General features: G+C 37.7%; 1 protein-coding gene across 1 annotated transcript in view; it reads left to right on the forward strand.

Moving 5' to 3' along the window:
• Positions 1 to 23,455, forward strand: part of GABBR2 (gamma-aminobutyric acid type B receptor subunit 2) — a gene marked incomplete at both ends in the record, with an annotated part of 498,060 nt that overhangs the window by 221,805 nt on the left and 252,800 nt on the right. The window contains 3 exons of the mRNA XM_082479696.1: positions 8,534 to 8,635; positions 16,034 to 16,099; positions 22,407 to 22,598. Coding sequence (XP_082335822.1) covers positions 8,534 to 8,635; positions 16,034 to 16,099; positions 22,407 to 22,598 — 360 coding nt within the window. The remainder of the gene's footprint in view (positions 1 to 8,533; positions 8,636 to 16,033; positions 16,100 to 22,406; positions 22,599 to 23,455) is intronic.

Consider the following 23,455-nt stretch of genomic DNA (forward strand, 5'->3'; position numbering starts at 1 on the left):
GAGTCCCTAATTTTTGGTTCAGTAATCAGACTATTTGCTACATGAAAACTACTGCAGAAGTGGTTTTGAGAGTGGTGTAATAGTGTGTGCTTCAAAACAATTTCATGATAATTTTCTAAGCTGTGATTTATTCTTTTTTTCTGTGATAGCGTGAGACTTTCCATCTTATTCTGTTCTTATTTCCTAATCTATAAAAAATTCACCAATGTGACCTGGATTTACTATGTATTCTAAGTAGTTTTTAAAAGATTTTTTTATTTCTCTAAGTATTTTTTGTCTAAACACATACTCTAAGCCTTATGAAATTTTGTCAGAAGATCCAGATCCAGTCTATATTTTGCATTCTATTTTCTAATTACACTCCATGCATAATAATATAAATCACCTTTACTTGTCTGCCTCTACATACCCTCCAAGATAGTGTTCAATATTTCAGTTACTTCATTGCTTGCACCAACTTTCGGTAGTTCTATTACATTCACTTGCTTTAATAAGGAAGCATTTCTAAATTCTTGCTTAATTACTTGTGCTTCTGGCATTGGTTTACAAATTATTAAATAATCCATTCTCAATTTGGCCCCTATTTACTTGGGTAATACCTTGCATGAAAATTATTACAACCTCCAGACCCTTTGCTTTTGTTCTACTATCTCTTAAGAGTCAAGTCTGATAAACTCATAGAAGAGTGTTTGTCCTATTTATCTGGAAGCCATCAGAACCACACTGCCTTCAGTTTTGTAGATGGTGTCTCACACTGAAGGAATCAGAAGTATATTTTCTGTATATTTTCTTCAGTTTTGTTCCTCAGAGCCCCTGAAATCTTCATGTGAACTGCTGTTGCTTCTTATAGCGTATATCATTATCTTTCAATCCTTGCCTACTGTCTTTGGCATCCTTCCTGGCTTTGCAGTGCATTATGCATATTTTCCTATAAGGAATGTACCATGCCTTTTCCTTCCCTGCTGTACTACTGAGTTGTGTGTTTACTTGTCTTAGCATCCAGTCTTATTGAAGAGAATTTGTTTCTTCGGACTGCGCAAAGTCCTGAGGAACCTATTGTGCAGGTCCTTAACATGCTTGTAGATTAAGTGGAACTTAATCTGTTCATACTTTGTCATAGTGCAGATCCCTGTTTCTTTTTCCCTAGCTAAATTTTTATTTCGTTGTAATATGCTGGCATCTTTGAATACCTAATAGCAAGCGACCCACCTCTTGATAAGATGGATTGATTTTACCTTTTTGTTGCAGAGAAATCATCTTCTAATTCAAACTGTTTCTGGGTCACCTTAAAAATCCGTAAAAACGCATCCCCCCCTACCACAAGAACCCTAAATTTCTATTAATTTTTTTTTTACCCACAGCTGCTAGGTTTAACATCAGAGTTCATGATTACATTTAGCCTTTGGGACCAAAAAACATGAGAAGGAAATTTTTCTACTTTAGAGAATTTGAGGGGAAATTAGAACATTTTATCTGTGACTTTATAAAGGTTTATGTTTAAATAGGTGTGATCTGTGTGGTAGTCATGCATATGTAAGTTTTACGTGAAGTCATATTTACCACATTGACATTCCAGGCATAAAGGAGGAAAATTAGCATTTTTTAACTGGAAGATGTATTTTTAATATATATATATATATTTTAAAAAACAAACAAACAAAAAACAATACCATATCCTATTTTTGTTCTATTATTGTTAGTATTATTATCATTACTCTAGTCCAAACACACAGTCTGAAACACTCAGGCACATCTTGCAGGTAAAAGTTAGATTGTATTTGTTTCCAGGTTAGATCCATGTGCTAGAGTCCTACTTCAATGGAAAAAGTCGTATTTTTCTTGAAAGCCCATGCCATTAGTTTTCCCAAGTAAAAACCCAATATCCCAGGGTTCCTTGTTCCCTTCCTCTCACCTTTCACACAACGTGATTTTTTAAAAATATCTGATTTCTTTTGAACAAAAAGGGAAATCCAATGCGTCTCTGATTTTATTTCTCCTTTATGCAAGAAGACATATTTAGTTCTTTAATTTTCCTGTAAATGGGGCGCTTTTCTAATTCCTAAAATAATATTTTACTGTTTCCTTTTGGTTATGCTTTATCTTTTGTTTTATGTTGTCTCTCTGCTCAAAATAAGGTTCTACTTCCTCTTTCATATTTGTAATACCAAATGATGTGTATATCAATGAAGGTATACTTCCATTTTCTTCTATATCTCAGGGCAATGACAAGTATCAGTATAGCTCTTCTCCAGATACAGTATTTCTTGAAAGTAAGTTTCACTCAGCGCTTCTAAGCCTCTGAATGTGAGTAATGTGTTTGTTTCATTGGAATGAAAATAGGGATAATTACGTTTGCTTGTAATGCATCTTATATGGTGAGATCTCTCTATCTTTACTAATCCCAGAAATTGTAATCTGTCCTTTGCAATTACTCACAATTTAGGTTTTGTCTATGTAATGAGGAAATATTTTTTTTATAATTCATGCATTTGTTTTGTACACATATATTTATATCTCTGTACTGAAACTCCCACAGTACAACATTTTAAAGCACACAGTATAAATCTCAGCAGCAGGAAATCTTAGTGAAATATCTGACTGTATAATCCATCTGGTCTGACCAGTTCTCATTCATTAGGAGTCTCTTATGATCAACATCTGGTAGGATTAGACTGCCCTGAACAACAAGGATTTAGCTTGCAGTACTTACATGCAGCTTTAGTGAACCAAAAGGTCATCAGAAATATCTGTTAAAAGCAAAGTAGTATGATTAATCTAAAAATTATTAAATTTATTTTGTGACTGGCAGTTAGAATTAAGTGAATGAACTGTGCCTTTAAACATATAATCTAAATCCTAGTTTGAACTGTCGATCAGTGGAGACCCCGGAATCCAAATGATCATCATTAGATTGGCAGTTCATCAGGAATATCTCCTTTCTTTACTATTTTCCTGGGAAAAAGGGATGAAATTGCCTTGATAAAAATGAAATATTGTGGTCAAATGGATGCTAGCTATTTACTATTGGTGAACAGGGGCTTTGCACTAATAATCCCACTGAAGTTTGTGATATCTGTTCAGCTAAACCAAAATCAATACGTCTGCAAATTTTGTATCCTTATGAGGTAGGGGATCATTTATATATTGTACGCAGAGAATCATAGAATCAGAATCATAGAATGGTTTAGGTTGGAAAGGACCTTAAGGATCATGTAGTTCCAACCCCCCTGCCATGGCCAGGGACACCTCCCACTAGACCAGGTTGTTCAAAGCCCCATCCAACCTGCCCTTGAGTGGTTCCAGAGATGAGGCAACCACAGCCCCTCTGGGCAACCTGTGCCAGTGTCTCACCACCCTCACAGTGAAAAATTTCTTCTTAATATCTAACCTAAATCTACCCTCTTCCAGTTTAAAGCCATTCCCCCCGGTCCTATCATCATAGAGATCACATAGGAAGTAAAAACCATGCCAACAACCAAAATTCAGTGTCAGGGCTCTGAGAGGACCGAAAACCCTTTCTGACCCCTCTTCATGACCCAGGACCGTGTTTCAGCTCAGCCCAGCGCAGTTGGTCCTTGCCTCAGCGATGCTGTAAGAGTGCTGCTTGCTCGCTCTCTCCATCACAGCCATGCCTGGCATGGACCCTGTTGGTTTGGACCCATTTCCTGGCTTGTCCTTCAGGCCTGTCTTGTTGGTATGGACCTGCCCAGCAATCACGGGACTGTGTCTGACCCTGCTTATTCTCACCAGACCCGATCCTGTCCCTGACTCGCTAGTGGACTACCTAGCTTTACCCTGGACCCGCTTTATTGCCGTGAACTTGCCTAGAGTTGTAGCCTCATGCCAGAAACTGGCTGTTTTCTCCAAGCCTGTCCTGCTCTCCTCACTGGGGTGCTGACTGGTGAGGACCCTGGTCTGAGGGCTGTGTTATCGCACTTGTGTCCCTCTTCCTCAGGGAGCAGCCAGCCCGTGCCACCCCCCAACATTCACTTCCTTTCTTTAAACCTACAGCCATCCTTCCTGATACAGACCTCGAGTGTTGCAATTTCGTCTCGTCTAGGCTCTTTTTTTTTTTTTTACAGCCCATTTAGTCATTTTATCTACACTCAGTTTGCTAAAAGTTAAAGAAATAAATTTCTTCCTTGCCAATACAAGTTCCTGGATCCTTAAACCCCCGTATTTCTTCCTTCACAGGTGCAGGGTCAGGGACTTTGTTGTTTGCCTCTCAAACATCACTGAATTTGATACAACAGCTATGAGGTAGGCAAGTATTGCTGCCATCCACTTCTCAGAAAAAGAGATACAGCCAGGCTCAGTAGCGAACTTTAAAATCTTATTTCAGTCATATGAGCTGTATCACAGAGCAGCTCTGGCAGAACGAGGGGTAAAAGCCAGTTCTCTTGCTTCCCGTCTTCTCTTGTGCCTCAAGCACGAGGGCCATCCTTTTCTTCCTGCAACTGCGTCCCTTACACGTGATACAAACCCTTCATTTTCAGAGCTTCCTCCTGGGTAAACATACTTGCACCCCAGTAATTTTTGAAGTTGACCACACATAGATCTATTAAATATGTAGTATGGTGAAATACTGATTTCCTCTGGCTTTGTAAGCAGAGCAGTGTAAAACTGTTTGGTTTTGTTTTGTTTTTTTTTTCTCTGAGTGAAGGACTAGGGTCTCTAAGCAGTGATTTGTGAAACCTTCCAGGATTATTGATGATCAGGTCCAGTAATTCCTGTTTTGGGAAAATGAAATGTTGGTGTCTTTAAAGTGCATAAAATTTATATGAACAGACATAGAGCTACAGCCTTCATCAAATTGCTAACAAGGGCCTAAAACCACATGGAATTACGCTACTTCTGTATTATAAGTCAGTGCAAGATTTATTTAGAAACTGCAGATCCCCACCATGCAATTTATTACAACTTTCTACAGCAGTTTCCTCCAGTTGAAATTATCCTATTCTACACAGTAAAGAAGCAGAAATATAGTAGTATACAATATTCTTTACTCGGAGATGGTGGAATGAAACAATTACTGCTGAGCTCTAAAACTGCTTGTACCGCAGGTGATATACTTTCCAGGACTGCAAGCATCTGCTAAAACAAAACATGCAGCATTTTGCATTCTGTGTTTCACAAATTTAATCCAATATTGCAACATTTGCTACAGGAATTGGCAGCTCTAGAACTGGAGGTGAGGCTTTGCAAATTCTGACGTTGGACCCAAATCCAAATCAGAAGATTCTGTAGTTAAATTCATTTGAAAGAAGTGCAGAACTTCTGTAGGAAGAAACCCACAAGTTTGAATTCTGTTAGAGTATTTCGAAAAAAAAAAAAAAACCAAAAACAAACAGTCTGAGGATGGTGAAAAATAAGTATGGAAATAGGAAACAAAGACTGGAAAGTGTAATACATATACCCCCAAACCAGGCACAAGATGAAATGTGTGTCAGAGTAGTGATCATAGCATTGAAAAGGGGAAAAAAATATTGTCTTCCAGAAAAACAATCTAAACCTCGTAAATTCTTATAAAGCTCCTAATATCTTGTGGTAATAATGGGAAAGAAACACCTTTCTTTTGGCAAAATCTCCAGAACAGATGCATCTGAAAAGCATCCAATATCTGATTGTGGCAGTGAAGGGAAAAGGTTTCCAAATTTGCTGGCACCAAATCTAATAAAGTGTGTCTTTTGGGAGGTTAATCAGTAGTTCGATGAAAAGTCTAAGGAGACTTCTAGGAGATGGAGGAGGGGAGTGTCAAAGAAATTTCTCAGTTGCTGAATTTAAATAAGTGTTACTTGGAAAAAAAAATCATATCGTTGCTCAGAAAAGAAATTCATGTGCAATTGAATATCTCAGGTGCAGAAGTCAGGAACAAATTCTAAAGGGAAGGAATCAGAGCAAGTGAGTAGACACTCTGAAGTGTAATTTTTATAATTGAGTGTCAGCCTGGTGCCCTCCATGAAAGCCTATCTGTAAGTGTTAGTTTATGTTAGTAATATTTAATGTGTATTTTTTATAGTTTTTCTCATGTTAATAATGGTCTAGAGAATATCTAGAGAATGGTCAAGAAAATATCAGAAAAGAAAACCTACAACTAAAAAGTTCTTGTTTTACAGAAAAAAGTAGGACAGTATGGGGTAGAACCATATGACAAGTCGTTTGCCTTTGGAAAGTACAGTTCTGTTAGCTAAGGAAAATTTTGCTTTTTCTAAGTAACATCTGATAGTTTTAGTGACCTTTCATACTCGGTAGAAAGATTTTGGACATTAGCTAAACTATGATCAAGAGAGGTGTATTTTCTTTTGTTATCACTGATTGTTTATTTCAGAAAAGAGATTTTTCTTTGTATCGATAAAGACCTGTATTATAAGGAGCAGTTAATGGTGTTGCTGGAGCTAAAATATCGATCATTCATTTTACTAGTATACTAGCAGAAAAAGGAGTCATTACTGATCTTTTTTGTCAGTGGAATACATTTTCGCAGAATAAACTTAAAAACTATTTATAACTTCACAAAACGATGAAGCATATAACTCAAATCTTGGTGGACTGACCATTCAGACTGTTACTTCTGTAAAATAAAATAATTTTTAATAAAAAAATTACCTATATGTTCACTTATTTTAATCATTGTAAAAGGTTATAATGTAAAAATATGTCTTAGTAACTTTAAAGCATGACTAAAAGGGATACGATGAAACACAGTCCATAATAGAAGTAATTAAGGCAGCCAGTGTGGTAACGATCTTCAGGAAATACTTCATTGGTCAACTAAGAAACTTGGTGAAACCAACTTAAAGGGAACAGCAAAAAAGTGGAATGCTGTTTGAGGATTAATTAGTGTAATTGCTACATTGCAGAAACCAGATTATGCTTCTTTGGCTTGAAGAAGTTTGCAAAAGTACAAAAACAGTTTTAATGTTCCTCTTTTTTACCAAAACCTGTTTTTTCATCTTAAACAGTTAAGCAGTATACTGAAAGAATACATTAGTTGCATGGTAAACATAAAAGCATGAAATACGCCTAACAGAGCCGCTAACGTGAATAGATTGGGAGGATGCTCACAAACATATATAAAGGAAAGGCTGAAGGATTACTGAAGAGATGAGTTTGTCTTGAAAGCAAAGCTGCCAGCAGAATGCAGAAGTCTCACCTGTGGTCTTTCATATCTCATTGCATCCCCTTGGGTTTACTGTATACTTAGGCGTGAGTGTGATAGACTTTCAGCAGAGGAAATTTAGCAATAGCTGGGTCTTATATTTGCATGGATCAAATGTCTTCTCATTATATGAACTTTATGGTTATTTCAATTCAAATGAAGAAGTTCCTGCTCCTCAAGGACAGATACCACTTCCTCTACTTGACCCTGTCACTGTCTATCAAATATTTTTGATTGTTTTGAATGGACTGTGTTTCTGTCTCAAAAAAGTCAAGGAAAAGGAGACTTAGGAGGGAGATTTAAAATATGTAATTCCAACGACCCACACAGAGGGTCATTGGAAAGTATCTGTGTATGGTTTATAGACTTCTAAATTTTCCTGTTTAATATTGCATACATTTCTCTTCCATGTATGGTATTTTCTGTTTGCCTTTGAGATACCTCTTTTACAAAGTGATTTGCTTCTCCTTTTTCTAACAAACAAGTAAAAAAGACAATCAGTGCAATGAATGCGGTCATAATTTTGTTAAATTAAAATCAGAGTGCCTCTCCCTTCATTTCAGTCTGTAACCACATTATAACCAGGTGAAATTATTTTTGCTCATCTATTAGGAATAGCAATGCGAAACTCTGTTTTTGCAGTGGCTGGAGGAAAACAACCAGTGATTAAGACAGAAAACATTGAAGTACTTATATGGAAAAAAAATCTAACTCTGCAAACCAGATTGCTTTCTATGTCATCTGGCTTCTTTGTGCTATTAGGCAGCTCAAAGAGGACAGACTCTTGCCACTGTAAAAAAACAGGTGAGAAAATCTGTTGGTACATGGTTGCGTGCGTCACCTTTAAGCAAACTATACCACGCGCTGCCCCATGCAGCAAGATCCATGGTCTAAGAAAGGAGGAGGGCACAGAGGAATTCATTAAGATTTACCAGTCCCTCACTGACGTAAGCTAAGCTCTGCTGATTCATGCTAGGAGCAGCTGACAGTGGTTTCAAATCGGTACTCAGCACTGAGATATGTAAGAATTCCCTTGATGAGTCTCAAATATCACTTTGGCTACAAGAAAGCTTTTGGTCTCAACAGCATTGGAAACACAAAAGAATTGTCCATCCCCACGATGCAATGTGGGACCCCGCTGTGAACTTTTCATCACACACTATAAAGCTCTTTACGTAGTATACCTTTTGATAGTAGATTATGGTTGTAAAAGAATAGTGCCTTGATCAGATTTTAGGCAAAATAGAAAAAGTACGTGGGTGCATATGTCATCGTCAAGATCATTGGTTGTCATCACAGTGATAAATATAGTCCATCTGCTTCCTCCTCACTGCGTCTCAGTTCACTAGTTTGCCTTTTCTCAACTTCTGACAGGTGAGGAATGATCTGACTGGCGTCCTGTACGGTGAAGACATCGAGATTTCAGATACTGAGAGTTTCTCCAATGATCCTTGCACAAGTGTAAAGAAGCTTAAGGTATGTGCTGCTGTTTGAGGAATAAAGAGAAGGTGGTGATTATGTCATGGGATTTTTTTTCTTTCCTATGAGGAAGGCTAATTAAACAAAATTTACATAAGAATGATACACTACTACGTTCCATTGCATAATATGGTCAACAAATGGCATTTTGAAGGCCTAGTCCTCCTTAAGTCAACCAATGTCTATGCACGTAGCAAATATTTTTATGGTTCCTGATAGGGCACTAAGGTAAAGCAAGTTGTTGTGGGCTTATTTTTTTTGTACCTAAAGCACCAGTCTTAGTCATATATGTGTGAAAACTCTTGAGGTTTGGAACCAGAACCCTTTTAAGGTAAATTATCATGTAGCAAAAGTATTGAGCGTCTTTCCATTAGCTTCATTACACATTTTAGATTGAATTCTTTGCTTATATTATCTGCATTATTTCATATGAATCATAAGAAAAAAAGGAAAAATAAATCTGATATAAAAATAATTCCTTCTCTTATTATAATGATTCATTAGGTTCCTGGCTTCTCATAATATTAAAAGTATATTTTAGCATTACCATGCAGTGCAACCAACAATAAACTAGACATAGGGGATATGAATCTTAAACCGCATATGAACATCAAAAAATGATTGAAGAGCAAGAGAAAGCACTTTTAAATGGTGAAGATCTGGCATCAAATGCGCATGACACACAATCAAAGCCACAATAGTGCAAAGACTTAAATATGTGTAAAAGAGGTTAAAAAAACCCTAATAAACTGAATGGTATTAAAAAAATAAAATTAAAGCAAAGATATTAAACTGTATAAGACTAGATGACTCCTGAAGCTAACTGGAAAAGGTCTGAAGCATGCTAAACTAAGTGCGCTTTATTATTCCCACAGTCTATACATGCAAGTCTGAATGTTTAACGTATAAATAGGTAAAGATTATGTTTATAGGAAGCCGTTTGTGTCTGTCCAGTCTAAGCCAGTTTGCATTTCCTATCTGGCATTGAAAAGGCTCCAGTATATGTTATCAGTAAAGTCCACATTTTTGACAAGGTATTTAACCCCTGGCAGCAGAAAACTATCAATTCTGAGGGCAGAGCTATTTAAACCAATGGATGATGCAATAATAAGAAAAATAATGCATATAAGCATGTCTATTTAGGCTGAAGGTTAGAAGCAGCAATGAGATTCTAGCCTTCCTGTACATCAACAACATGTTGTTTGTTTTATAGGGAAGACCAGAAGACTCTAACAAACAACATATTAGCGTTATTTCTTGATTTCTTCTTCAAAACAAATTGCTACAACAATAAATAAGAAATGATCTAGACAATCACTTATTCTTGACAGGAATGTACTTGTCCTTAGGTACATATGACCTTGTCCTTCGGTACGTATGTCAGGCACAACTTAGCTCTCCAGTTCTAAGAATGTTCATTCCTTTCTTCAAGATGTAAACCTAATATAGGTAAACTGCTATCTGCTTACTGTACTTGTGATTTAAATAGACATAAAATACCTTTTATTTCCATAAACACAGTTTAAATCGATTAAATTAATGATTATGCAATACAAAAGAGACATATCTGGTATGATTTGCAGAAATATATGTTTTATATTTTTTGCAGCAACACCTTAATTTTTACTGCATTGACTCCAGCCTCTTTGGATCACAGTTGGAAAGTAAATTTAGGCCTAAGGATATCTTTAAAACTCATTTTTGTTTCAGAGAAAGGGATGTTGGAGGATAAGCGTTTGTACATCAATTTAAAGGTTTAAACATTCTAAGCACGCACAGGCAAATTGTATGAGCAATAACACTTCTGCTTCCAACTTTCTTGTATCATGCACGTAGAACAAAAAAATTGCAATATATGAATTCCAATTCAATGAAAGAGTTTCCATCTGATTTCCCAAATACAATAGGTGTTTTGGATACTGACCGAACACGAGCTCTCATTCTAACAGTCAAGTTAATTAAATTTTAAAATTTTGGTCCATGAACAGGTTTGGATGCGGCCTCAATCTAAGTGAGTGACATGCACACTAACACAGACATCAACGAGTTTTGCCAGCATGTTATGACGGTGGGAGCTGACATCCTCTAATTCACCTTCACCATCAGTGATCCCATAGCTAAGGTCAGAGGCTCGTCTATAGTTCTTCAAGTGGACATCCAGGCATTTAGAAGGCAGAACGTGCGGATACCTCTATTGACAAAGTCACCCAGCTTTGAGTAGATTTATTGATAACATCTCGACTGTCAGATACATGGTAGAGAATAAGACAGAGTATCTGAGCTGTTCAATTTAGATATTTCATAAAGAGTCTGCCAAGACATTGACTTTTCCTGGCAGATGAGATATTGTAGCAATCCTTCTTTGGAAAGCTGTGTAATACAACATTGTGGTGTTATTCATTAGAAATGAGACAGATTAAAATCTGATCACAGAAGGGAAGCTCTGCAGGCTGAAAAAAAGAAAAAAAAAAAAAGCTGCCTATTCCAGCATAATGTGCATCACTCAAAAACTCTGAAAAGGCTAAAGAGTGCCTCATATCTGAGGCTGTTAGAAATGGCAGTGGAGGAGACAAGTTGTTCTTCATCCCTCAGTGGAGCACCTTAGATGTCTTGATCTTCACTGTCTTCAGGGTTTATACCACTCAGCTGCCAGGAGTAACAAAGCTACTCTCTATATAGTGGATGAGATATATCCTCACCTGTATGAAAGAAATAAGGGAGCAAGAGAATCATTCATTTTTTGAGGCTGTGCTATAGTCTTCATTTATAAAACATGTTTTTATGGAGAGTCCACCACAACTGTGGGTAAATGAAATTTAACTGTTCTTCATTTTCTTGTTTGAACTTTAGTCCATATGGGAACATATGTATTGCTTACTGAGGGGCAAAGCTTAAATGCTGATATTGCTACTCTAATCTCTGAGAAGAGTAAATATGACAGCTCACCATCTGGCAAATGGTCTAAATATTGGTCTTTTTATGTAAGTGCAGTTTTGGGAGTTGCCTTCCCCCTGGGATGTTTTTAATCATCTCATAGATCACCTGCCTAGTTCCATGAATTAAAAACTCTTCTGTCAAATACGCTTTAGCTGCATGCAGGCAATTTACAACTCTGTGAGAAAGAAAGAGTACTTGACACTTGCTGGGATCCAGTGGGTGACTTGTGTGATCCCTACAAGAGAGTTATGCTGAGTTAACTTGCATCAGTCCCATGAGTTGATGAGTTGATGTAAAAGAATAGTATATCCTTGCCAGGAAATCATACTAGCTGATAGTCAGGTAACAGTGTGACTGAAGGGGGGGGAAAATTATGCCCCAATAGGTGTCTGAGGTATCTTTTTGCATGAGACTATAATGTGGACTTATACCCTGACCTGCGAGCGCTGACATGAACCCAGCTCTGAAAAACTTCAGTGCAGATTTCATTATCCATCCAGATAAAATCTCTGCTGGAGATTTGAGCTATTTCCAGTTGTGTGAATTTGAAGCTTCAGTGCCTCTTACGCAAGACAGAGCCAGCAGACTCAAGCCTGGCATCAAATGCATCTAGGCTTATTTTCCATCTTGAATACAATTTTTCGGGAACGAATTTGGGACAAATATGGAAGGGGAAGCAAAAAGAAGAGTTGGAGAGAAAGAGGCTTACTGAGGAGTGCGTCATTGCACAGAGGAAAAACATTATGTGTGGAAGAGGAACAGCTATTGTATAGACTTTCCTAAGTTAGTTCCTTCTACATGTGTTCTAACGTACAATCCTTTGGTTACATGATAGCATAGTACATTTTTCACTGTTTTTAACTGCAAGCTGTAAAACCCCAGGCACTGCACCTCACAGCATTGTATTGCTATCTGCATGGTTATAAACAAGGAATCTTTTATGATTTCCCATACATGACTAACCAACTAGAACTATATATTATGTTCTTGATGAAGCAACTTTATGAAGCTGGACAAAGGAAAAGAGATTCAGCCATATATACACTGCCAGCTTGTCCCTGTGATCCCATACTCCCCACTTAACCCAGCAATGTCCCTGCCTCATTGTGGATCTGCATCCCAGTCTGAAGTTCCTTGCTTACTTGATACTATGTTCTGCTTCTCTGATTTCTCATCTCCCTCTGAGTACCTTTCTCTGGATCGTTGCTCCGTTTTCTTCTGGGCTTACTTCCTGAGATTGCATTTGTCATAACAGTAGTTATTTGTCAAGCTTCCTATTTGCCGTGCTCTTGAAAAGTCCTAATTCTCCCTCCCAAGCTCCTTATTCAATAATGGTCTTAAGCCTACTGCTGCCTCCCCAGCTGTTTGCTCCATCTTTGCTTAAAAAGTGTAAGTACTCATTACCCAAATTCCATACTGGATCAGTCTCTCCTTCCCACGTGCCCTTTTTTCTCTCATTGAATCCTACCTCCAGTCACTGTGCTTACTGACTTTCAGCATTGTCTTCTTGGATCCATCTGTAGCCAGTACTGACCGTTACACGAATTGTGATTTTCCACAACCCTCAAAGGGTTAATACCGGGACAAATGTAGAGAAGAACTGGGGTTTCATGTTTCTGTCAGAGCAGCATTCTTTTTCATGGCATATTGTGCATAAAAAGTCTTGGAAAAGAACATTGTTAAGGTTGTAACTTCTAAGTCTTTGGAAAAAAATCAGAATTCAACTTTCTTTTTCTGTAGTCTTCAATGGCATAATATTTGAAATGGAGGACTAATAACTTATTCTTTAACAGGTGGTAATAGAACATTTCTTTTGATCTTCTTCAGTCAGCTTGCAGTTGGATACCATCCAAATATTTTAACAAACACAGACATGTTAATGTCCTCCTTACAATACTGAGTGCATCAAACCCAGTAATTCATGTGTAAACATGGAAACTCATTAATTTAGGCAAAAGGACATTTGGGTATTGCATCTTGGTTAGATCATACATCCCAAGGATGACAGAACATCAGGGATCGTCAAGTTCTAGAGCCATAGCTGACCTTTGCACCTGGGTCGTGAACCTTTCTAGTGAAGCATCAAGGATTCTTGAGAACTTGGTTTGGTTGTGGTTCTCACACTTTCCAGGTTTCCTTCTCTGGCATTGGAAGCTCAACCCATGCTGGAAGTGGAGATTCCTGCCTGACAGAATATCCAGCTTCCCTGAAACCTTTAGTGAGATATTGAGATGGTCAGATATTCAGAACTGGGATCTGCTGACAGCTGGACAAGTCAGCAAATGCACCCATTTGCTTGGATGCCTGAACAAGAGCAGAGCATGTTTGAAAATAGGATTGACTGCCAATATTAGAATAGATGCTCTGCTACGCCATGTGAGAAAAACATTTTCAAGATGAGTTTCTCGTGTGCCTGTTGGTTTGCATTCCTGTAGACAAAAGGAATTGTAGAGCCTCATACTCATGTGGCTGAATGCGCAATATTTGGGTCTGGGTGCTATTGCCAAGCTAATTGCACAATAATATTAGTATAAGACAATCCTTGCAGACAGTAACATTATTGAAATGGGATAGGATATTTCTGAGGAAAAAAAATAAAATGGATGCACCGTACAGTTCTTGTAGTGCTTTACAGTAAAAGAATAGTCACTATGGGAAATGCACTTTGGTTTATGTGATAATCAGGTGGAAGCAATGTCTTACGGCGTGGAACCACACACCACAGAGACTACGGCTTCAGTCTGAAGGTTGTCGCACAGGCAGCGGGCAGCGTTGCTGCACGTGCACTATTGGGTTCTTCTCTACGCCCTGCCTACAGTCTCCGGCGCTCATAAACTACAGGGCCGCACATCTTCTGTTTGTTTGTTTGTTGGTTGTTTTTGTTTTTTTGTTTTTTTGTTTTTTTAAATTGGTTCTCATCGTGTTATGAAATGAGAAGGAATTTATTTAATTTTAAATTCAATTATTAGGTGCTATGTCATTTCTTTTTTAACCAAACTTTGCTACTCTTTTTTTCAAATATTAAATCTGCATTTCGATGTTCAGAGAGGTCAAGTGATTGAGAGTAGGAATTCCAAGAGTGACCAAAATTGTTTTTAAAATGAGATAAATAGAAATAATGGATGAGGGTTGGGTTTTTTTCTGCATAATTCCTAAATCTATTTATAGTCTTTACAAAAACTGTAATACTATTGCTGTAATTTGTCTAATTTGTTTGTTTAGTTTCATGTGACCTTGTTAGATTTGTTTAAAAAGAATCTAATCGGCTTCAATAAGATTTACATTACTATATCAATCTGTGGCTAAATATAAAAATAAAGAGAAGCAGGCTTACTGAAAATGCACAGGTTCCGAATGAGCAAAGCATATTATGTACTATCCGACTTTAACCATGCTAAGAGTGATACTAATTTCATGCATTTAATTGCAGAAGCATTCTAGCATCTTTCTGCACTGTGCCTCATAGTATTTCTTCTCAACAGGAAATAAACACTGAGATTATCTAAACCGAAAATCTTTGATAAATTGGTTTAATTAAAACCGAAATGTTTTTTGCCACTGAAATTCACACTAGATCATTTGTTTCTTTTTTTCTCGGAGAGGGAAAAAGCTATTAGTAATTCTAACCAAGTGTTTTCTAAAAGAAATGAAAAATTAGGTTTGCTCAATCTTTTGCTGAGAACCCAGCTTTTGTGTGAAATAAAAGGAAATATTAAGTCATAAAAAGCGATCTGTTCTGTGCCTTATAGATGTTAGCAGCAATTTTTCACATGAGAAAAAAGCTAGGCCAGTTCCTGAAGAAATATTTTCCTGCATATGCTCCTGAATTTAGGATTATTTTCTTAATATGTTTCTAAGTATGAAAATAAAATTTTTACTTCAGTCATAGATTCTTAAAATGTGATGATTTTTTTTTTTAATATGTGGAGGTGGGAGGGAGGGAGGAGGAGAGGACAGATTGACAATGTGTTATAGTGACTGTGGAGATGTTGTATGAGTAAAACATGCCCACAAAAAAGTGGGCATAATATCAAGGCATTTAATCTCACTTACAAATCTCCAGTCTCTCAACTTTACAGAATTAGTTCATGTAAGCAGTGAAAAGCATATATTTTCAGCTGGTTTTAATATGCAAAATTTTAAAAGAAATCTTGCAAGGCATCAAAAGAATATTTGATACTTTAGTGTTATAGAATACTAATATTTGACAAGATAAACATGAGAGTTTTATTCTCATTAGTGCTATTGGTTAATCGTTTTCTTCAAACACCTCAGCTGCTGTCTCTTGCAGTATTTCAAGTTCTTGAACTTACAGAAAATGGAATAGTTCTGAATTAATTTTGCTGTCTGCAGCTGTAATCTGTGCTAACTCTCTACACGATTTGAATGGCCCACTGAAGTGGTTTCTGAAAAGGCTATGACTGTGTTTAACTGCCATGTATCTTATTCAATCTGCAGGGTAATGACGTTCGGATAATCCTTGGCCAGTTTGATGAGGAAATGGCTGTGAAAGTTTTCTGCTGTGTAAGTAAATATATTTAATCGTGTGTCAGAATAAAGAATGAGTTACACTTTAATAAAAAATACATTTGAGCATAAACATTTCTTCATGGGGTTCAGCTCTACCAAGGTTTATATCCTCAAGAGAGGTTAGACGTTTAGCTCCATTTCTGTTTCAATGAAATACTTTGTACTTGACTTCAGTGGAATTTAGGTGTGGACTGCATGGTTAGCTTCTCATTGCTTTCCTGTAGTGGAATTAAATGCCAAATTGAGCTTGAGCATTTCTCTTCATGTCAGATCCAGGGAAACACTTGTATATGTAGCAGGAGATACAGAGAACTGCAAGATTTGAATCTTGTCCGAGAGTTGTGTTCTGATGGTAATGTCTCTGTGTGTGTGATTTTGCATGTTTTGCTTTAAAAGAATAAGAAATTCGTGCAGTTCTTTTACATGCTAACTGAGCAAGCCTAATAATTTCTGCTACTCAAAATGTTGTTAATTGTACAGTTGTCATTCACTCCTGACTGCTGTACCTTTTACATGAAAGCAAATGTTAGTTTGTAAAAAAAAAGTTTTTGAATTAAAGTGCAAGTGCCAAGTGCAAGGTCTTGCACATGGGTTGGGGCAATTCCAAGCACAAATACAGGCTTGGCGGAGAATGCATTGAGGAGAAGGACTTGGGGGTGTTGGTTGAGGAACAGTGAGCCAACAGTGTGTGCATGCAGCCCAGAAGGCCAACCACATCCTGGGCTGCATCAAAAGAAGCACGGCCAGCAGGTCGAGGGAGGTGATTCTGCTCTTCTGCTCTGCTCTGGTGAGACCCCACCTGGAGTACTGCATCCAGCTCTGGGCCCTCAGCACACAAAAGACATGGACCTGTTGGAGCAAGTCCAGAGGAGGGCCACAAAGATGATCCGAGGGTTGGAGCACCTCTGCTATGAAGACAGGCTGAGAGAGTTGGGGTTGTTCAGCCTGGAGAAGAGAAGGCTCCAGGGAGACCTTATTGCAGCCTTTCAGTACTTCAAGGGGGCCTACAGGAAAGATGGGGAAGGACTTTTTAGCAAGGCCTGTTGCAATAGAACAAGGGGTAGTGGCTTTACACTAATAGAGGGAAGATTTAGACTATATATAAGGGAGAAATTGTTTACACTGAAGGTGGTGAAACACTGGAACAGGTTGGCCAGAGAGGCAGGTAGATGCCCCATCCCTGGAAACATTCAGGGTCAGGATGGAATGGGCTTTGAGCAACCTGGACTAGTGGAAGGTTTCCCTGCCCATGGCAGGGGAATTGGAACATGATGGTCTTTAAGGTCCCTTCCAACTCCAATCATTCTGTAATTCTATGATAAGGGAAATGTAGTAAGACCAACATACATAAAGTTCCCTATCCTCACCGTTTATTTGTGGGTGTGAACATGCTGCAGACATGCACAGTGTGATTGCCATTGAAAGCAGAAGGATTAAAATGTGGATCTTTATTTGTACTTGCTCAAAAAAAAATCCACACAAGCAGATTTTACTGGCCTAAATTCTGTATTGGTATAGAATTCTTAGTCTAAATAACCAGATTAATCCTGTATGAGCCAGGAACACAATAAATATAATGGAAAAGCAATAATGATGGCCTCTAAATTTCAGAGGGTGTTTTTAAGCATTCACTTAGAGAGACAGTTACCCATCCAAGCAAAGAAAGGCAGGAGTTCAAACCTGAGTGCTATATGTGCCTCAGACACATGTGGGCTCGTACTCAGCAGCTGTCCCAGTTGCTGACAAAATTTGGAAAGGAGATTGTAGAGTGTATTTGGAAGAAACAAAATCTGTTTGCATCCAAAAGGAGATGGAAAGTATTATTTTGTTTTTCGTTCTTCTCTTCTTTGATGGGTCCTTGTATTTTGTTCCGGTATTTAAATTGGATTGACAGAGATAATCTCCCATTTTTCCATTCCTGGAAGAAAGAATGGTGCTTCTGCCGCCCAGCTCCTCCTCAGATCTTTTGCAGTTGGGCTGCATTTCCCCAGCTGAGGGGTCCTGGTCAGAACTGTCTTCCAACCCTGTTCGACAGGAGATAGGCCTCGCCTTACTCCACTGCCTTCTGGTGGCCTAGTATCTAGTTGCCGCCTTCTACAATTCTTTTCTAACTCCTCGTACACGTGAGGCCACTGAAGAAATCCTAGAAGTCCTTGGAGGTGCAGGTTGTCTTCTTGTCTGCATCACTCTAGTCTGAAGGATTTCAGGTGGGGGACGTCTTCTTCACACAAATGCCCACTGCAGCTTTCTGTCGCAACGCTTTGGTACTAACATGGGAAGCGTGCATAACACAGAGCGGTTTAAAGAGTGATGGCTGCTTCTAAAGTGCATTAGTGTCAAAATTAATAAGGTGGATTTTTCTGGAACCTGGAGAAATCCGAGAGATCATGTATTTAGGCTTGTATAAATGTATTTATATGCGAGTTTCAGCAGGAGACTGAATGCAGGAGAGGGCAGTTCAAAGTAGGTCATTTATATATTAATGCACTACAATATGGCAGTAAGCTTGTTATTAGTCATAAAATATATTGTTGACTCATGCACTCCTACAGCTATGTGTCTGAGAGCACAATAATTTAGATATGTCAAGTTTTTTAACCCTCTTCCCCAGGTGTATTTTCAGACAGGTTTCACTTGTGATTCCCTGTTAGATTTTGCAGGGTGGCTGACATCAGCCAGAGAAAAGTTCGAGTTTTTTAAAGGAACATGCTACTGTACTAGTGCAGGATTATTATTTTTTTTTTGATTGTGGTTATAACTGGAATATTATTTGCTAATGATTTAGGTAGGTGGGAAGATCTTTAAAGTCTGCCTCAGTTTTCTGTGTGAATTCAACAATTACATGTTTTGAGGTTTCCTCAGGACATCCATTGGAGTTTATATAGAATCACAGAATCATTTAGGTTGGAAAAGACCTTTAAGATCATCAACTTTAAGCCTAACACTGCCAAGTCCCACTAAACCATGTCCCTAAGTGCGACATCTACACATCTTTTAAATACCTCCAGGGATGGTGACTCAACCACTTCCCTGGGCAGCCTGTTCCAGTGCTTGACAACCCTTTTGGTGAAGAAATTTTTCCTAATAACCAACCTGAACCTCCCCTAGTACAACTTGAGGCCATTCCCTTTTACTTGGGAGAAGAGACCGACCCCCACCTCTCTACAGCCTCCTTTCACGTAGTTGTAGAGAGCGATAAGGTCTCCCCTCAGCCTTCTTTTCTCCAGGCTAAACAAGGGCCTGGAGGCCAGTTCCCTCAGCTGCTCCTCACAGGACTTGTTCTCCAGATCCCTCACCAGCTTCATTGCTTTTCTTTGGGCACAATATGCTCATTGTAATTTTGCCTGGCTATTTCCTCCCCCCCGAACACACACACAAAAAAGATGCAGAGCACTTAACCCACAGATAAATGGACTAAAAGATAGTCTAATTCAGTAGCAAACTTTAGAAACATGACAGGACTAATTCAAGCTGAAGTGAATGTTAGCAGGTGTTTCCTACAATGATTTAAATAAGCTTAGCTATTCATTTAACACTGGTGTCAAAATCAGTTAGCAATTTTAATTCTATGGGAAATCTTAGCTTTCTAATGTTGTTTTCACCTCAGTGGGATGAATGTGATATTTTTCATGGAGTAGAAATTAGGGTATTTTGCTCAAAACTTAACACTTCAGCAATCAAAATGGTCACCTGTGTTTGATAGATATCATCATTTTCATTTGAAATTGGATTAACATGAGAATGCATCTTCACAATGAAAACTTCAGTTCTGCAGAAAATTTTATTTTAAAAGATTGTCAGTGGTAATTTTTCTAACATACTATTTTTAAGCCACAGAGATAATGCAGTATAGCCATGCACACATCAAGACTGAGGCCTAACTGATACAATTATCTGTCTGAAGACAATTAAAGAAGAGTATTATGCATAGCATGAGCTTTAGGTGGCTCTTTTAGTAAACATTTAATAATAACTAAAGCCAGGCTTTATTATTTAATATTATTATTTCTTTAATAATAAATTTATTTAATTTATTATAATTTATATTTAATAATAGAAATATTTAATGACAAGAAGAAACTTATTATTTAATAATAACACTGAAACACTGAAATGCCTGAACACTAATAACTCTGCTGTCACTAAAAAGGTGACTGCATGGTCACGGTGCTCAGCTTTGGAGGAGCTGATTTTGTTCCTCCTTCTTTTGCCTGCCCAGATTACCCTTCAAACCCTATCATTCTGTCAGATCTCAAATGAAGAGTTGTCAGCTCTTAATGTGTCTGGGTTTTGTTTTTTAAAGGAAAGTCTAGACGTGTAGCCAAATTCTTGCAGTAATGTGAAAGTTTCGGTGCAACCTTTGGAATGATCCCCTGTTTCCAGGATGGAATTTCTGGCTATTTTGAAACTTGTAATTTTCAGCCCATATCCCAGGACATTTACGGATTATGCAGGAAACAAGCTCAAGTGCAAACAGAAAAATTCCAACAGCTCCAATTTCAGAATATTAATAGCCAATACTTTCTTGCAACATGCGATTTGATACTTTAATCTGTATAGAGCAGGGAAAGCTACTGATGACTGTCTTTCTCTAAAAGCACAATTCTGTGTTGATTTATGTCCTCAGTGATTTGAAAGCTGTCAAATAAAAGACACGGTATTATTGAAAGGTCTTGAATGACCTCATTGTATAATGGAAACTCTTTTAGACATCAGAAAGTATTACAGGACAAGATTGCTGTTTTCCTCGCAGGTGGACCTGGGACGCAGTGTAGCAGGAGTGGAGATGGGCAGGAAGGCAAAAGCAGATGTGTTTCTGCAAGGGTAGAACTAATGAGCCAGAGAAAGACAAACAATTTATGCGGAATAAGTAAGATATGAGATGCAGGACGTTGGGTTTCAGACAGGAGCGCTTTCAAGTGTCATTTTATACAAATGCATGAAATTTGATTTTGGCTGAACAAAAGCTCCTGCAACCAGGGGCCAAACAAATCTACTTTGTGCACAATACATTTATGAACTGAGTTGGCACCATTACAATAGCCTTCACAGATATTAAGCCCAATTTTCATTTGGGTATTAACGTATTTAGGAGGCTGTCCTATTTTGTATTTTTTGCTATTCATCTTCATTTATCTGATAGGCTTTTGATATGATCTTTGGCATACTTTTCAAAACAGTTATGTTCTGAATGACTAATATATCCTGTTTGCATTCTCATAATTTCCTCCTTCTGTAACATTTTCTGTGAGGATGTAGCAATTTTCCAGTTAAGAGCGCTAAGGTTGCACCAAGGATTTCTAAAAACTGTATTTTTTATCTTACGTCTTGTATCTCCAGTATTGCTTACATTATGAGCCAAAGAAACATGAAACCTGCTGTTTTGAAATGGAGTCTGTCTGAAATGTCAAAAGAAAAATATCTAGTTATAAGACAGTGAGGGAAACATCTGAGATAAAATTTGCTAATTTTATCTGAGAACACTCTTCACAATGGAATAGAATATCTACTGTGAATAGATCAGCTTTTAGGCACAACAGCCTAAGTATTTCTGTTTCCTGTTATATGTATCTGCTATGTATTGAAAGGAGATAACCATCATCTCAGTATCTTGGAGTACAGTGGGCTGTATTCAGTATTCAAACAATATAGATTTTCACCTGAAGGAATTTCTTTCTGGAAAAAAAAAAATATCACTGGAATGTGCTTGCTTTATCAGTTTACTATTGATTCACGGTCCTCAGAAGAAACTGCTTACTTAATGTCCCTCTGGTCTCTATTTTAGCACTATCACATAATTCATGTTTGCAACATTGTGATTTGATGGTTTCATGTTTAACCTTAATACTGTTTCGTGTGGTCTTTAGGATGATATTAGGATGATATTAATTTAGTTTAAACATGGTAGCATGGTGATCCTACCACTCATGTAGTAGTTGTGTTCTGGAGAATTTTTTATGCAAACGCTGTGACTTCTGCCAGTAGTCTTCTTCCTTTCCCCTCGTTTTAGAATCCAGTATTTTATTTTTCTGGTTTTGAATAAATGGTCTATTGAAAGCAAAATAGGTTTTAGTAAATTCTCCTCGTGACCTGGATTTTAAAGACAGGAATCTTCACGAAAGGAGTCTTCATTATTAGCAAGTAATTATTCTAAACTGTTCATAATATTTGTGTATCCTTCAATTATGCTATAATTTCATTAATAATGGGAAAAAAAAACCATGAAAAGAAAACAATTACTTTTATGTTCAATATGTCTATGACAATGTCTATTAGCTTTTCTCTGTTTCTTTCTTTGTAGGCTTATGATGAAGAAATGTATGGCAGCAAATATCAGTGGATTATTCCAGGGTGGTATGAAAACCTTTGGTGGGAATCCTGGATTAATTCCTCACAATGTCTCAGCAAAAATCTTCTTGCAGCCATGGAAGGTTATATTGGAGTGGATTTTGAGCCTCTCAGCTCAAAAATGATAAAGACCATATCAGGAAGGGTTAGTATTTTTCCTCCCAACTATTTTATTATACCATCAGTTGTCTCACCAGTGTCTTGACACAGCAAAGCACTGAGGAAGGAGGTGAAGCTAAAGGGCTCTTCTACAAAGAGAGCTGGCAGTCATCATTAGAAATCAATTCCAATTCTTGACAGGGTAAGGAAGCAGTAAAGTCCCTTGCCTCAAATCTGTCCTCTTCCCACTGTATGAACGTTGCAGTTAAATGTAGGGTAAAGCTTGAATTATAGTCTGCAATATCATGTGCTGTGTCACATCAAGTTAAATAGTTGAGCACAGAAACGGAAAACTTTTATGTTTAAATCTAATCCTGCAAACCGGCAATTTCATCGGTGATTTGCTCCTCTCAGAACTAGGGGGCGGGGGATGGGGCTTGTTTTAAATATGTAAATATGTAGTATTTCCATAAAGTACGTAACAATTTATCACAGAACAAATTCATGCAAACTCTGGCCAATGAATCAGCATGCCTGATTTTGCTGCTTTTCATCTCTCTCTCATGCCTTTCTCAGTGAGCACAAAAGGCAACTTTACAAAAAGGCAACTCGTCATAAGATAGCACACCATAAAGAGCATAGTAAACTTGTAAAACAGACAAATTGCCACTCAGATAATTTCATACTAAGCAAATAGTTGCTCAAGTGAAGGTTATTTGATTTGCATTATCCTATAAAGTGTAATCAGGCCACTAATTTGCCGGGATACAGACTTATTGTCTGTTCCGGTACTACGGCTTACCACCGTGCTGGTAGCTTTGGTTGAACTGAAGCCTTATGTACAAAAGCAAAATAAAGCAAGTTGTCCTTCACACAGAGAAGGAGAAGAACTGCTTTTCAGTC

This window comes from Vanellus vanellus, assembly GCF_965231255.1.
Source record: "Vanellus vanellus genome assembly, chromosome: 2".
Classification (NCBI taxonomy): Eukaryota; Metazoa; Chordata; class Aves; order Charadriiformes; family Charadriidae; genus Vanellus; species Vanellus vanellus.